Source organism: Empidonax traillii, unplaced genomic scaffold, assembly GCF_003031625.1.
Source record: "Empidonax traillii isolate 1590-97213 ecotype Southwest subspecies unplaced genomic scaffold, ASM303162v1 scaffold113:size1526484, whole genome shotgun sequence".
NCBI classification, from domain to species: Eukaryota; Metazoa; Chordata; class Aves; order Passeriformes; family Tyrannidae; genus Empidonax; species Empidonax traillii.
The window spans coordinates 928,951-943,158 of NW_020955306.1; the positions used below are offsets into that span (position 1 = coordinate 928,951).

At 34.4% G+C, this 14,208-nt stretch overlaps 1 protein-coding gene across 1 annotated transcript in view; it reads left to right on the forward strand.

Moving 5' to 3' along the window:
• Positions 1–9,584, forward strand: part of CCDC102B (coiled-coil domain containing 102B) — a 146,589-nt gene extending 137,005 nt beyond the window's left edge. Inside the window, exon 6 of the mRNA XM_027882879.1 lies at positions 9,024–9,584. Coding sequence (XP_027738680.1) covers positions 9,024–9,113 — 90 coding nt within the window. The 3' untranslated portion in view covers positions 9,114–9,584. The remainder of the gene's footprint in view (positions 1–9,023) is intronic.
• The last annotated feature ends 4,624 nt before the right edge of the window (positions 9,585–14,208 follow it).

Genomic DNA, 14,208 nt, shown 5'->3' on the forward strand with positions numbered 1-14,208 from the left:
AAAAAAAAACCTTTTGAGCATAAATGCACAATAAACTAACAGATGTGTATGCTTCAGCTTCTAAATAGGTCAACGGATGGATAGGCTGCTTTGCAAGGAAAGAGGCAGAGAGCTGAGGGGGCTATAAATGAGGATTAGGCAATCAGGAAAGTGTTAGATAAACAGAACAGGGTATCATTGCTGACCAAATGTAACAACTAGGGGGCACTGAAGCCTGGATGAGAGCACAAACTTCATAAAGTTCAAATGGAAATGCATAGGAACAAACCCTTGCAGTGGGGCTGCCTGGCTGAAAAGCAGCTTTGCAGAAAGGGAGGTGGGGGCTCCTATTGGACAACATACTGATAATGAGTCAGAAATGCAACCCCAAGGCAATGAGGGCTGACAACATTCGAATAAGCACAGCCATAAGATGGAGGGAGATGATCCTTTCCCCTCTATTCAGCACCAGTGAGACCACATTAGGAGTACTGGCTTTAGCTCTGGACCCCCAGTATAGGAAAGAGGTGGACATATTGTAAGGAGTCTACAAAGGGTTGTGGAAATGATTGAGGACTTCGCTGCTTTGATTCTGCCTCAAAAGGTTCCTCAGACGAAGTGTATTGTCTTGTCTGAATTTCTGGGCAACAGGTCAATAAGGCAATCCTTAAAATATTGAGCAGGAATGTATCCTCAAATATTCCTGATACAATTGTTCTGGATGATGCAGGAGTATCAAAAAAATATGCAATAAAAACACATCCATTTCATTATGAATTTTGTCCTGGCACTGTTGTAATCCAGAGACAATAAAATTAGACTTTTCAAAGATCAATTCGGTCAATTTATCCTGAACTGCACTGAGAATTTGGTATATCGTGAATGCAATTGAGACATGGAAAGACTTTTAAAAAAAAGAATAGAAAAATAATATTGTTATCTTCCAGACCTGTGAATTGTATTTGGCAAATACCAATTTGTTTTACCTTGATAAATAGATAAAACTTTGTTACAAAAACTGGAGAAGGAAAAAAGTAAGAGCTTTCTTTATCTTATCTACTTATGTATTATCTTTTGTCTTTAACTGCTTTACTCTTTCTCTACTTTTGTCTTTATCTGCTTTACTACCATTTAGGGATCAGTGCTTGCCCTCTGCTGTTTGCATGCATAAGATAATTTTACTGGTCCTGAGAGCACTTGTACTATTTTATCAGACATGGTAGGTCCTAAGATAACAAAACCTTCACATCACCAGATTACCACCACCATTTGTTGATTTTCACTTCAGCTCCCACGTGATTTCAGCAGTCAAAGCCTTACAAACCGCAGAACTGGAGATTAGTGCTTTGTGGCATTTGAAAGCTGGGGTTCCAAATTCCAGTTAGATGATTTTCTAGCTGTATGCTGTCTTTAACAGCTGGTGAGATAGTAGCTGCTATCATGTCAGAATTTGAAGCTGGGCAGAGTGGAAGGGAGTAGAATAAGTAATTGTAATGTGCACATTCATATTCCGTCTTTAGCCTTACAAGTTTTAAAAGAAACTCTTTTACTGTTGCAAAGCTCATAATCACAGCACAGCAGTTGTGCACAGTATTTGTTTCTACTCCAGCCGGTTCAAGAGATACCAGACTTTAATACTGTCAGAGATGAGCAGTGTTTTGGGCAATGATCCAAGGCAGAATACGGTCTATGGTATAACTCTCTAGTGTTTCCCAGAAGGCTCATATAATTTTCTTTCAATGACTATAACTAGGAGACATAATACTGAATGATACTGCTGCAATATAGTAAGCAATATTTTCAGGAATTAAATTATTTATTTTGTTGAGCACACGTTTTTCCCCTTATTTTGAAGAGAATTTCACTTTTGGTTTAAATATTAGCATGCTGTAGTGTTTTCACAGTGAAAAACCAGTACAGAGAATCTCCCAGATATAATTCTGAAAATATCCCTTTCAGTTTCAAGACATATTTGGATGGAGAACAGGAAGTGGATAAGGGAAGTGGGGAGGAAAGTTAATGTCTGCTACAGAGTTGCATCTTTCATACCAGGAAGAAGAGGAAAGTAACAAAGACGCATGCTGAACAACTTTAAAAGTTAAAAATTCTGAAAGGGTAAAAGGAACTAAATTGAAGTTGGCAACCTGTAATTACTGGGAAGGGAAATGATCATGCTTTTTATTGGCCTGAAGATTATTTGGGGGAAAATATTACTGTGGCAAGTGAATCTTAATGTATTAAAAAAAAAAAAAAAAAAAGGAAAGAGAAAAGAGCTTGTACTACGTGTACTTAACCTTTTTTCAGTTATTGGAAAAAGTGCCACAAAAACCCTTCCATGCAAATCACACATCTGAAAACAGAAAGGAGTGTATATAACATTTATATCTTCTCTGTTGGACCAGAAGAATTATTCCTGTGTTCAGAATCAGAAGGCATTTTGTAAAGTAATGTTAAAGCATGTTACACAAACAAATCTTATAGCACCTACTTAGAAGTCCTAACAAAACCATCTGTACTATCTACTTCCTTCAATATTCCTAATATCTATTTCTCAATTTTTACTTTTAAATGTGTTTAAATTTTGAGTGCTTAGAATAGGAATGTAAATGAATAATGGATAATGAAAAAAATGGCAAAATCAGTTTGCATTTAGTCTTCACGTATGCTTAGTAATAGCAAAATAACTGGAGCATGCTTAATATTCAAATATAAGGAAATTTTCTTTTATCTTATTGTACTATGGAAGGAATTAAATATTTATTGGCACAATTGCATGAGACTGATAAATAGTGACACAGGGAAAAAAAAGCATTTTCAAACAAGTTTTGAAAAATATGGTTTTTTCTGCATTCTTTCACTGTAAAAGCATATGATATCAACATTCTGTTTCATTCCTATAGGTTTAGAGTATTCTAAAAACCAAAGGTAGAAAGGCAGAAATATTACTATCAGTTCCCTAAAACTTGAATTTTTTTATTTCTTGTGTTTATTTTCTTGGGGAAGAGTGGATTGATTTTTTCTTCTGTCATGTAATAGAAAGAAAGAGTGAATTTATTTGGTCATGCCATGGCCTGGCATGGTCATATTCTAAAATGTTAGAATTGAAAAAAGATGTTATTATGAGTCAACTGAGTAAAAATATGTGATTATCTGAGAATGCAGTGGTTCATCCACCTCCCACCCCCTCGCCTGGTTTTGAGTGACCCTAAAAAAATTGTTTCACAACAGAGAATTAAGGAAAAACTATTTAAGAATAAGAAGAGTTTTTCAAAGGTCATCTTAATTCTTATTATATTTCAGAACAGTGAAACAATTATGTTATAAATGGGAATAATTCTTCTTTTGAAAAATCTGACAAGACCTGAATTTATGAAAGACTGTTTGAAGGAGTCCTTTTCTGCTAGGTAGACACTGAGTACTATTTATCCTGTTCAGTAGTTCTTATCTGTACAGTTACAGACATATGGAAACAAAATGTTGGGTTCAGTTTGCAGTAGCAAAAGTTTGATCAAAATCATCATTTTTGTCATATTCAACTTTAGGGAAAATATTAAATGTAGTTGTACAGTAAATTTCATTAGTCCCTATTGCAACACACTGTGTCCAGAAATGTACTACAGAAATTTATTCTGAGACAAATTTTGAAGTTAAAGAGGGTTATAATTATACAGGAAAACACAAACATCTTCTTGTAAGGAAAATCAAAGAATAAATTTGCATGAGTTCAAAAATTAAAAATAATTGAATAAGAAATACAGAAAAACACGGCATGGGGTCTTGTGTCTCTATGTGACATACAATTTTTAACATTTAAGGGAAAAGTCATGCTGTTTGAGAGCCCATTTTTAGGCATTGGAATGGGTTGCACTGGGTCTAAGCAATTTCTGCTGTGTAAAAATATGAAACCTAATTCAATATACATATGCTCACTCATGATCTTTCACAGTCCCCTAGTGCTAAATGGCAAATGTCTTTTAATTTAATCAGAAGCTACCATAAATCCGTGGTCTGTAATTTGGGCAGTAACCTGTAATTCCACTCAGAATATTAATTATTTTAGTCATTAATAAATGTCTAACACTAAGATGTAGTTTATACCAATAAAGATGCTAGCTTAAGGTTATAATGATTTCCTTTCTTAACTTAGATTTGGTTTCATACTAGAGATCCCTTCCTTCTATACCCACACTCGGAAATAATCTATGCATGACTTTTCAAAGAGTTCTACATAGCACCACAGCCACTGGTGAGACAGTAAATGACAAATCGTAGTGAATATGAACTAACATTTATTATTTAATTTATAAAATGAACTCTCACCCTTTATATTTTAAAAATATATATTCAGGATATTTCATATTTGTCTAACGATTTATTTGAAAAAAACATTTCTGATGCAAGTATTTGAGATTTTGGGGGGGTTATTTTCACTCTAATTTCATTTTCTATATCAAACTCATAAAACACTATATGACTCTTTTGGAAAGACACATAAGATAATTAACAGCATTGCTTTGACAACAGAACCATTTTTTAGTTTCCATAAGGAATCCTGAAATCAAAAAGGAATCTCGGTAGGATTGAGCTAGTGTGATAAAGTTCAGCTCTTTGAGGAGGCATGTGAAATCTCTAAGTACCAAAGAGAGACATAATGTGTTTTACAAATAAATTTCATCTTGATTTTGGAAATCCTGAGGTTCCTTAAACTTTAGCTTTTCAAGAATAAATTTTCTTGACATATTTTCTTTAACAATGTTACACTAGTCCTTTACTATTTTGCCACTAATTTATACTCCTGGGAAATACCCACATCTGTCCTTGGGAAGTCACCCTTTATTAAAACAAACAACAACCTTGTAATGTCTCTCTGTAGTATCATTACAGCAAATTGTGTGAGGATTAAATAAGACGACAATAATAATTTAAGTATCGTGTGTAGCTATCTTAAAATAGTTTTATCTAGCTCTTCCATTTAATTAAGGTTTGGAAAGAATCTCATCTTACATTAATACTTACTGTGCACTTGCACCAAAAAAAAAAATAAAAAATAAAAAATAAACAGCAGTGAAAAATTTTAAAATGTTCTGTGGAGAAATGCACACACAAACTATATTAATTGAGCTCTAAATTTGTGATGCTAAACAAAAAAAGCAAGGAAATGCACAGTGAAGCAGGAAATGTACCATATGTTATTGTATACCTGGGCACAATGGGGACACTATCTTAATGGCTTTCTTAATGTTCCTGTTGTACTAGATATTGGTGGACATATGGTATGCTGCCTTTTTATGCTTGTATATTTTCATGATTTTGTTAATGACTTTGATAGCATTTTCTATTTTTCTACTGTTAGGAAAAAGGCTTTAAAATGTTTTGCTCATCTATCTGGAGTTTGAAAGCCAAGCATTTTATCTTGATTATTCATTTATACTCTGATTTTTTATTTTTTATCTTTCTTCTTAAGCAGTCACATATTACTTTTATTATTAGGCTTTCCACAGTTTTAGTCCCTTTTTGGCAATAATTTGGAATACAGCTGTGTAGTCTTTCTGCGTACACAGGGTTTTGACTCACTGTCAGTGCTGGCCAAACAGATGGCTAAAGCAACAGCAGCAGCTGCAGAGCTCACCAGGCTATGAACGACCACGATGGTACAATCACGGAATCATAGAGTTATAGAATCATTTAGGTTGGAAAAGGCCTTTAAGACCATTGAGTTTATGCATTAGCTCAACATTGCTAAGTCCAACACTAAACCATGTCCCCATATGCCACATCTACACATCTTTTGAATACCTCCAGAGATAGTGGCTCAACCACTTCTCTGGGCAGCTGGTTCCAGTGCTTGACAACACTTCTGATGAAGAAATTTTTTGTAATATCTAATGTACACCTCCCCTTGCACAACCTGAGGCCATTTTCTCTTGTCCTGTTGCTTGTTACTTGAGCAGTCAAGCAATTGGCTTCTTCCTTGCCTGCCCCAAGAAACCTCCACAAGCTCCAGTTGGCAGCAGGCAAGTGCAGAACTTACTCCAGTTATACCCTGGCAAATATTCCCTTCATTACAAGCTGAGATGTCAGGAGTTCTTACAGGAGGTGTTTGAAGATTGCTGTAAACCAGTGGGGAGAGAAAAAGAAGTTCCTGTCAATAGGCACTCTTAAGCGTTATGTGTCATTACACACCAGGACTAGTTTTTAAATAAGATTATCTATATGCTAGTGATTTCCAGCAGGTGTGAGTACTTTTGTCTAAAAATTCAAAGCTTACAATTCTATATACTCATATACTCTATAAACTATGCAGTGGTTTTAGTAGCAGCTCATGATATTTTTAGCTACATTAATCTAATTATGAAATAGAAAACAGAATGAAACTCTCTTAACTTTTTACAGAGCTCAACCTTATGAGGCGTCTAGAAATGCAGGACTAAGGGTTTCTGAGATGCTTAAGTAAGAATACTTTAAAAACAAGTTTGTCCTGAAAATTTACTATGTGTATTCCCAGGGGAACAAGAGTTAATTCAAGCCCACAGCCATCAGTTACAGCCATTGTTTTTTCATATATTTTGGTTTACTTTCTTTAATTTAAATCTTTTTCAGTTGCTAGTTTTACAGATTCTATTTTTAGTTTATATCAATATATTTTTGGTTAGCAAATGAATGGAAAAGGATAGAGCTATGAATAATATTGAACAGGTATTTTAATAAGGAATTATTAATAGAACTTATATAGATTTTTTTTTTTTAAGGAAAAGTCATCATTGGAAATCATTAAATTAAAGTAATTAAAAAGGAAGCAGCCCTTTCATTCAAAAAGATTCCAGTAAAATTCAGCAACAGCAACTAAGTTTCTGAGCAGCCCACTCTTGTGTATCCAGCAGGGTGAAGAATTTGCCAGTTTTTGTATTCTTACTGATGTAGGGCTTGGCAATCAGTCTATATCTGGAATGATTAGTTGGCATGATCATCAGTAGACAGGAGCATCATGAGGTCTGTGATGCTATAAGCAATCACACTTCTATGCTAGCTTTTATACTCGGGCAGCTTATATGAGTTTGATGTGTGATGCTGATTTTATTAAGAACATAATGGTTTTATAAGAAGTAGACAGATTATATTAGATATGTATTCATAATGGCATCACTGACCCATCCACACTGCCAGGAAATGGGTTACAACTACGAGGAAGTAACAAGGTACCACCTGTTATATCTGATTATTAAAACTATTAGAAATACCTCTACCCGAATTAAGGTGCAAACAAAGCCATATGCCAAAGTCAATGTATTGATTTTATTTAACAGTAAATATGATACAGAAAGAGAGAGATAGAAAGAAATAGGAAAAAGGAGAGGCAGGGAAAAATGAAAGTGACAGATAAAGATGAAATAGAAAATATATCACCACTCCGTGTAACCCAGTCACATCCCGTGCATCCTCTTCTTCTGGTCTTCTCAGTGATGAGGGTCCCATCATAGCCCAAAAAGTCTTTCTATGACTTTGAGAATGTTTAAGACATTAACAACATTTCATTCTATCATACCTCCACAGTGTTCTACAGCTTTGTAAAAAAGTCTCAGCTTCCCTGATATGTTGTTCAAACAATAAGAAGAGTTTTTAAGGTCCCAGAGTTAGGAGTAAACCAATTGGTTTGTGGATTCCCTTTTCTGAAAACCTGTTCAAAATACATTAAAAAAAAAAAATAAAAAAATAAAAAGACAAGAAACACAGTAAATTGCACTGTAGCCTGTGGTAGAATGTCAATGAAAGTGCAAAGATGACATGGAAAGAATTGAAGATGTATGTCTTTAAGCTTAAAGCACGTGAAATATTCAATTAATCTTCCCATCTCCCTGCTCTGCTGAGGGGGAGGACTGAGAACATGGAGGAAGGGGGGGCGGGGGGGGGAGATGTTGTGTTTTAAGACTGTTTTATTCTCTAACTCCTTAGCTAGTATTCTGATAGCAATGAATTTAGCTTTTAATTTAAGTTTGTTACCAATAAATTTAAGTTCTATTCCCTTTGAATCTGTTTTGCCCATAATCAGTAACTGCTCCCAGCAGTTGCTTCCAGCTCAGGAATTCTCTAACTGGTTTTTTTCTCTCCTCTGAAAAGAACAGAGCGAGGAGGAGGGGGGAAAAGCAGCTTCCAATTGGTATTTGAAATCCGGCCAGGGTCAAAACCACCACACCATGGATGACATAAAAACTACTAATATACAGAAGAAGTTTAGATCTGCCAGGATTTCTTTAGTCTTACATGCAGTCTTCTTGAATCAATTTTTAGTATAGCTACTTTGGACAATACTTAAGATCCTAATTTTTGATAAATCTCTATTATTCTATAAAAGGCTACTGTCTGTTCATTGTGCTCTGAATTCCCCAGAGTGTAATATCCTGTTTCTGGTGCCCAGTTTAAGTGGATGTTCTTGGTCTGCTGCACATTGTTATTAGGAATGTGATTTATCAACCCCAAAATTATAAAAACTAATATATGTTAGCATGGTTATTTTTTAATGATAATCTTTATGGTGATTATGTTTTTGTTAATAATCTCTGCCTATTGTTATTAATATAATATAAAGATATTATGCTGAATTAGTACCTGAATTCTGTCAAATGAGGGGCTTGAGATATTTTTGATCTTTTTCACTATTTCCCACTTTCTCCTCTTGCAATAAAAAGACTCATGAGTTACAAGTAAGTACTTTAAATGTATCTTGAATAACAATAGGAATGCAGTTCAGAACTGCCAATCAATAAATAATGGCTCCTAGTCATCAAAAGTGTAGCTTGCTTCTCACTGTGAAAGACAATTCCAAGTAATTGCTTTGAAACCCTATACTTTTTTGTTCTTTATTAAGGTATCAGCTGAAAAGCGTATGTACTATAAAGTTAAAAATACTGAAAGATTTTCTCATCTTAATTCTACTGTCTCCCACTGAATTTTTTTTCTTAGATGAAATTTGATCTCCAATTGTTTAAACTTCAACTGACTTTTCTACTTCATGTCACCATCACACCTTTTTAAAAATTTTGTTTCAGAGTAAGGAGATGGAAGAAAGTGAACACAGGATTTGGGATCAGACAAAATTCCTTGTATGTTGCTGGAGATTCTCCCAGGACAGTGAGTGAAGATGTGAGGGATCATCAAACAGCCCTGCCAGCAGCAAGACCAACACTAAAGAGGAGAGGCAAACAATTTATATTCTTCATAAAGACTTACATGAAAATGTAATTGAAGAAGTGCATGTTGGACATATATAGGAACACTGCAAGCATTGTTTCTATGTATTACTTTTTTTTTTTTTAATAGGAATAAAGGAAACTATGTCAGCGGGTACAAATTTAGAATTTTTCTTGGCCATTATCTGTCCTTCCTTTCCAGTTGTCCTAATGGCTCTATTATAAAGCAAAATGTGGACTTTAATTAACATGTCCTATATTTCACCTTTGGGAAATGTACTTTAGAATGTGCATGACATATGAGAGAGGTTCACATTCTGTCCTGCAAAGACAGTAAGTCTGAAGTAGAAGTCAAAGGTTTGCTTCTTGCTTTGCTCCTGCATTTTGCTTTCATATAGCAGTGATCAAATACATCTGTATTTCAGGTCTTCCAGTTCTATCAGGGTGATGTGTATTACAATTTTCTTTCATTAAAAAAAATTGAAATTAAAGAAGAAAATTTATTTTATTTAAAATATCCAAATACTATCATATATATATTTAGATTAAAGAAGTACCAAATTATAATTAGTTGCTGTTTGCCATGTACAATTGATGATGTATATTTGCAGATTCTATTGCACAAGGATTCTGTGAATTTGATGTAATTGCCCAGCAATACGTTTGCTTCATATCTTATGTCCCTATAACTGAGAACTTGTATGAGAATTCTACTTGTATTTAAAGCCACTTCCTTTCTAAGAGGGGATTGTGTGATCTCCTGATTTCTATTTTAACCATAAAAAAAAGGGAAATTAATTAAAGATTGTTAATAAAATAGAAATAGCATTTTTCCCAGGAATTCCCTGAGCTGCAAATGTTTGGAAGCTATTGGGATCTACATATTTTTCTGACCCTCCCTGAGCTTTTGGCTGCTGCTGGAGATGGGATGCTAAAGCAGAAGGATCTGTGTTTTGACCACTTTCATACTTTCTTAACCCTCTTTCATGTCTATAAATGCTAACCTAATCCCAGTCCTTACCTCTCAGGATAGACTAAGGGATATACAGTGAGGGAATACTGTCTTTTTCTGTTGTCAGTAGCTAGTACATAAGTTCATCAGCAAGGTATACAGGTATACTGTGAGAAAATGTATTTTTAAATAGAGTTTAAACATGTTAAACTTGTAAGAATGGACAGTAACGATTAATGATTCTTTTTTTTCATAATCCAAACTTCTCCCCCTTATTACTTCACTGGTTCACGTTTTTTATTAAACAAAAGAGCTCTAGTCTTGTTCCCTGCATTATGAAATAAAACACTGACTTTCTCTAGAACTCGATCTGCTTTTCTTCTGCCAGCATCTTCTTGCCACCTCAGTGTGTAAAGTAGCTGTATTGAAAATGTTGATGTGCACAATATTAATGGAAAGTGCATAATTATTGATTTTCAAAGCCAAGTGAATTTTACGGTTACATTGAAGCACTTGAAAATACAGCAGTACCACACAACAGCTTACTGACAAAAGCTTGTATCACTTAGATAAGCTTTACAGACAAGATCTTTTTTTTTTTTTTTTTTTTTTTTTTTTTTTTTTTTTTTTTTTTTGTCCTCTGCCATACCATTGGAAATATAGTTCTTTTAGAGATAAAGCTCTAGGGTTCCAACATTGCACAAAATCTGTATAAGCTCCAGGGTCTCTTTTCAGCCCACAGTAATATCTGCGGCTAAAAATCAAGTAAAATGATTTTATGAGTTCCTAGGGAAACTGGGATTCTGTCTTTCCCCTCTGTATTTCTAAATAAGTAGGAAAAACAAGTAACCTCTAAATGGTGTTGGAGAACATTTTTATGCTAACAGCTTGGTAGTCTAACATGGATATTGATGGAAATCAAACTAGAAGCTAGTTTCTAATACTCTGTCTAGCTCTACCACATAAACATTTCAAACTTGTTCACTATATTATAATACTCAGCAGGTGTGATACACCTGGGTAGTCTAATGGTCATGGTGACAATAAAAAGATCATCAGATGGTGCTAGTTAGAAAATGTATATTCCAGAATATCAATGCAGTATCTTTTCTTTTTCATGAAAAAACTGTAGTTTCTGGTGGGGTAGTTAGGATTCACATTTGTTCCACACATGTCTTTGTAATCACTTACTGATCATATCTTACTTTCAGGTGCCTTCTGAATAGCACTTTTTAAGTTTTCTTGCTTGCCTGTGATAGATCACACAAGGTGCCTTAATTTTTCATAATTTCTCCCTATTCTCTGAGATAGAGAAAACTCAGCTACTTCCTTTAGCTTCATAAAATATTTATTTCATCAATACATACACAGAGAACTTCAGAGGCCTCTATGAAGAAGTAAACCCATAAATTAGTCACTTGAAAGTAAGCCAAAATAAGATGATGCATGATTGCCCTGGTTGGAGTTGAGAAGGTCTGATAATGTTAATTTATGACCTTTTCATAATAATACTAGAATGTCTCCTGATCTTAAAGAGACATCTATGATATTTGCTGTATACCAGTGTTCCTGTCCATTCCTCTTCACGCTTTACATGAAGACACAGACTAGTGCAGGAACAATTTGCTCATGGTGACTAAGCATAATTAGCCAGGAAAACTCTTAACCATAAATCTGGTTGCAAACCACTGAGCTACTCTTCATCTCTTAAATGAGTGGTGCCTAAAGACGTGGATTGTCACTAGAAAAACTTCACAAAATAGTCTTTCCTGTTTTCCTTTTCAAGGTGATAAAGAGCACAAATGTTTTATGTGGATCAGTTTTACAAACTGATTATAAACACAGTGATAGAAACGCAAATAATTTTCACAACTGTCAATTCAACCTTTTTTAATACCATAAATGTGTATATTATTTAATATTGGAATACATGCAGAAAGATAAGGAAGCGATTTGTGTGGTCTTGTGGTCATGTAGTAGTTGATAGAAAAACAGTGGATAACACTGTGATTAGAACATAATAGAATACCTCATCTGGAAGGGACCTATAAAAATCATGTAGTCCCACTGCCTGACCACTTCAGCGCTGATGAAAAGTTAAAGCATGTTATCAAGGGCATTGTCCAAATGCCTTTTAAACACTGACAGTCTTGGAGCATTGACCACCTTTTTAGGAAGCCTGTTCCAGTGTTTGATCACCCTTTAGGTAAAGAAATGCTTCCTAATGTCCCCTCTTACCCTTTTGCCCTTCAACCAGTGCACTGGTGCACAAACTCATCCCACAGCTGGACAACTCGTCCAGAAGGATGCTGTGAGGAACAGTATCAACAGCCTTAGTAAAACCCAGAAAAACTATGTATACCATCTTCCCTTTCTTCACAAGGCAGATGAATTTATCATAGAAATACATCAAATTAGTTATTTGGGACTTTCTCTATGTGATCTCAAGTTGACTGTGCTATGTTACTTCCTCTTTCCTGAAGTGCTACTTTTCTGAGGGATGTCTCAATCTCCCTCTACAGTACTTTTTAAACAGTTTTCAAGACACATGCCAAAGCAATGCATACTTATTCCACTGTTCATTTGATTAACTGTAGAGAATAACTATGAAGGGCATATGACCGGTCCCAGACTTTGTCTCCAGTAGGGTGGGAGGTATCACAGTTTAATTAAAAAGGGGTGACTTTTTCTACTGAAATCTCTACCCTTGTATTCCCCAATCCTTCTCTCTCCATGACTTCCACAACTGAAAGGTTATCTCAGAATAACCCAAGTCTACTTTCCCCACTTTAAAGGGAAATAATCCTCCAGTACTGAATTTAAAATATACCAGTAAGCAATTATTTCTCAGAAACTATGAAGATTTTTGGATGCCTTCTATTCCATGACTTCAAGAAGGAGAAAATTGTATTGAAATCAAAAAGGTCTATTCAAAATGATCTAAAAAATAACACTAATTTAGGGGGATATTCTAAATATATTCAACAAATATAACTATGTTAGACTGCAAATGGGATTCATTTGCCTTCTTTAATCATGAATAGAATATTTTGCAGGCAATGCCATTTCAGGAATCTGTTGATCATAATTAGAAAAGGGCCATGAATGACTGCTTATATTAAGATTGGATAAAAAAATTCCTAAGGTTATTAACATTTGAAAGGAAGAAAATGCAGATAAGAAAAGGACAAACAAAACCATGTTATTTACCATTTAAGCTTTGGGGTTTATCTTATTTAAAAGAATTTAAAATGAAGAAGCATTTGCATACCATCAATCAGTGAACACATCAGAAGTTAAAAGTGGATTTGCTAGTCTCATTAGCTCAACAAAATGCAATGGTGCACATACAATGGACTGTATTTCTGTTAGTAAATTAATGCTTTTCTTCCAGTCAAATAATCAATAAAAATACAAATGGATTCAATAGCTAATGTTTTACACAGCTTCTCATTAAATATTGTACTACTTTATTGGTATCTACAAATGGAATTTAAGAAACACAGCTTTTAGAGTTTTGAAGTGGTAGGATACTTCTGAAGACCCTTAGTTGTTCCTTAATGTCCTATGGGCATTGATTAGAACTCAATAAAATCATGGATCTCTCTCTTAGGGAGAAAAAAAAAATTAAAAAAAAATTGTGTGAGGAAAATAGTGCCATGATAATTCTCTAAGAAAACAATTTAGAATAAGGAAAAATATCAAGCTTTGAGGTGTCTGCACTTAAAAAAAGAAACACAGTATTTTTAATGTACTTTGACATATTTTAGACATGTATTTTGAAAAAACCGAATTTTTTTTAACACAAGACCATAAATTCATGTGATTATTCTCATATTTTCTTCTTTCCTTACTGTGTGCTAATTCTGCATCATATTTTACTCCTATTATGTATTATGTTAAAAATCAGACTGAGTAGAATAGGAAGTATTAGACGCTTTTACTGCATCTAATGGAACAAGAATTTATTTTCCAACTTAAATGTCTTACGAAAGCTTACATGTAATTACATATATATAATCATTGATCAGATTCTCTTTTTACAGTGTTGTGGTGTGTTAGCCATGGCTGGCTGCCCAGTGCCCACTGAGA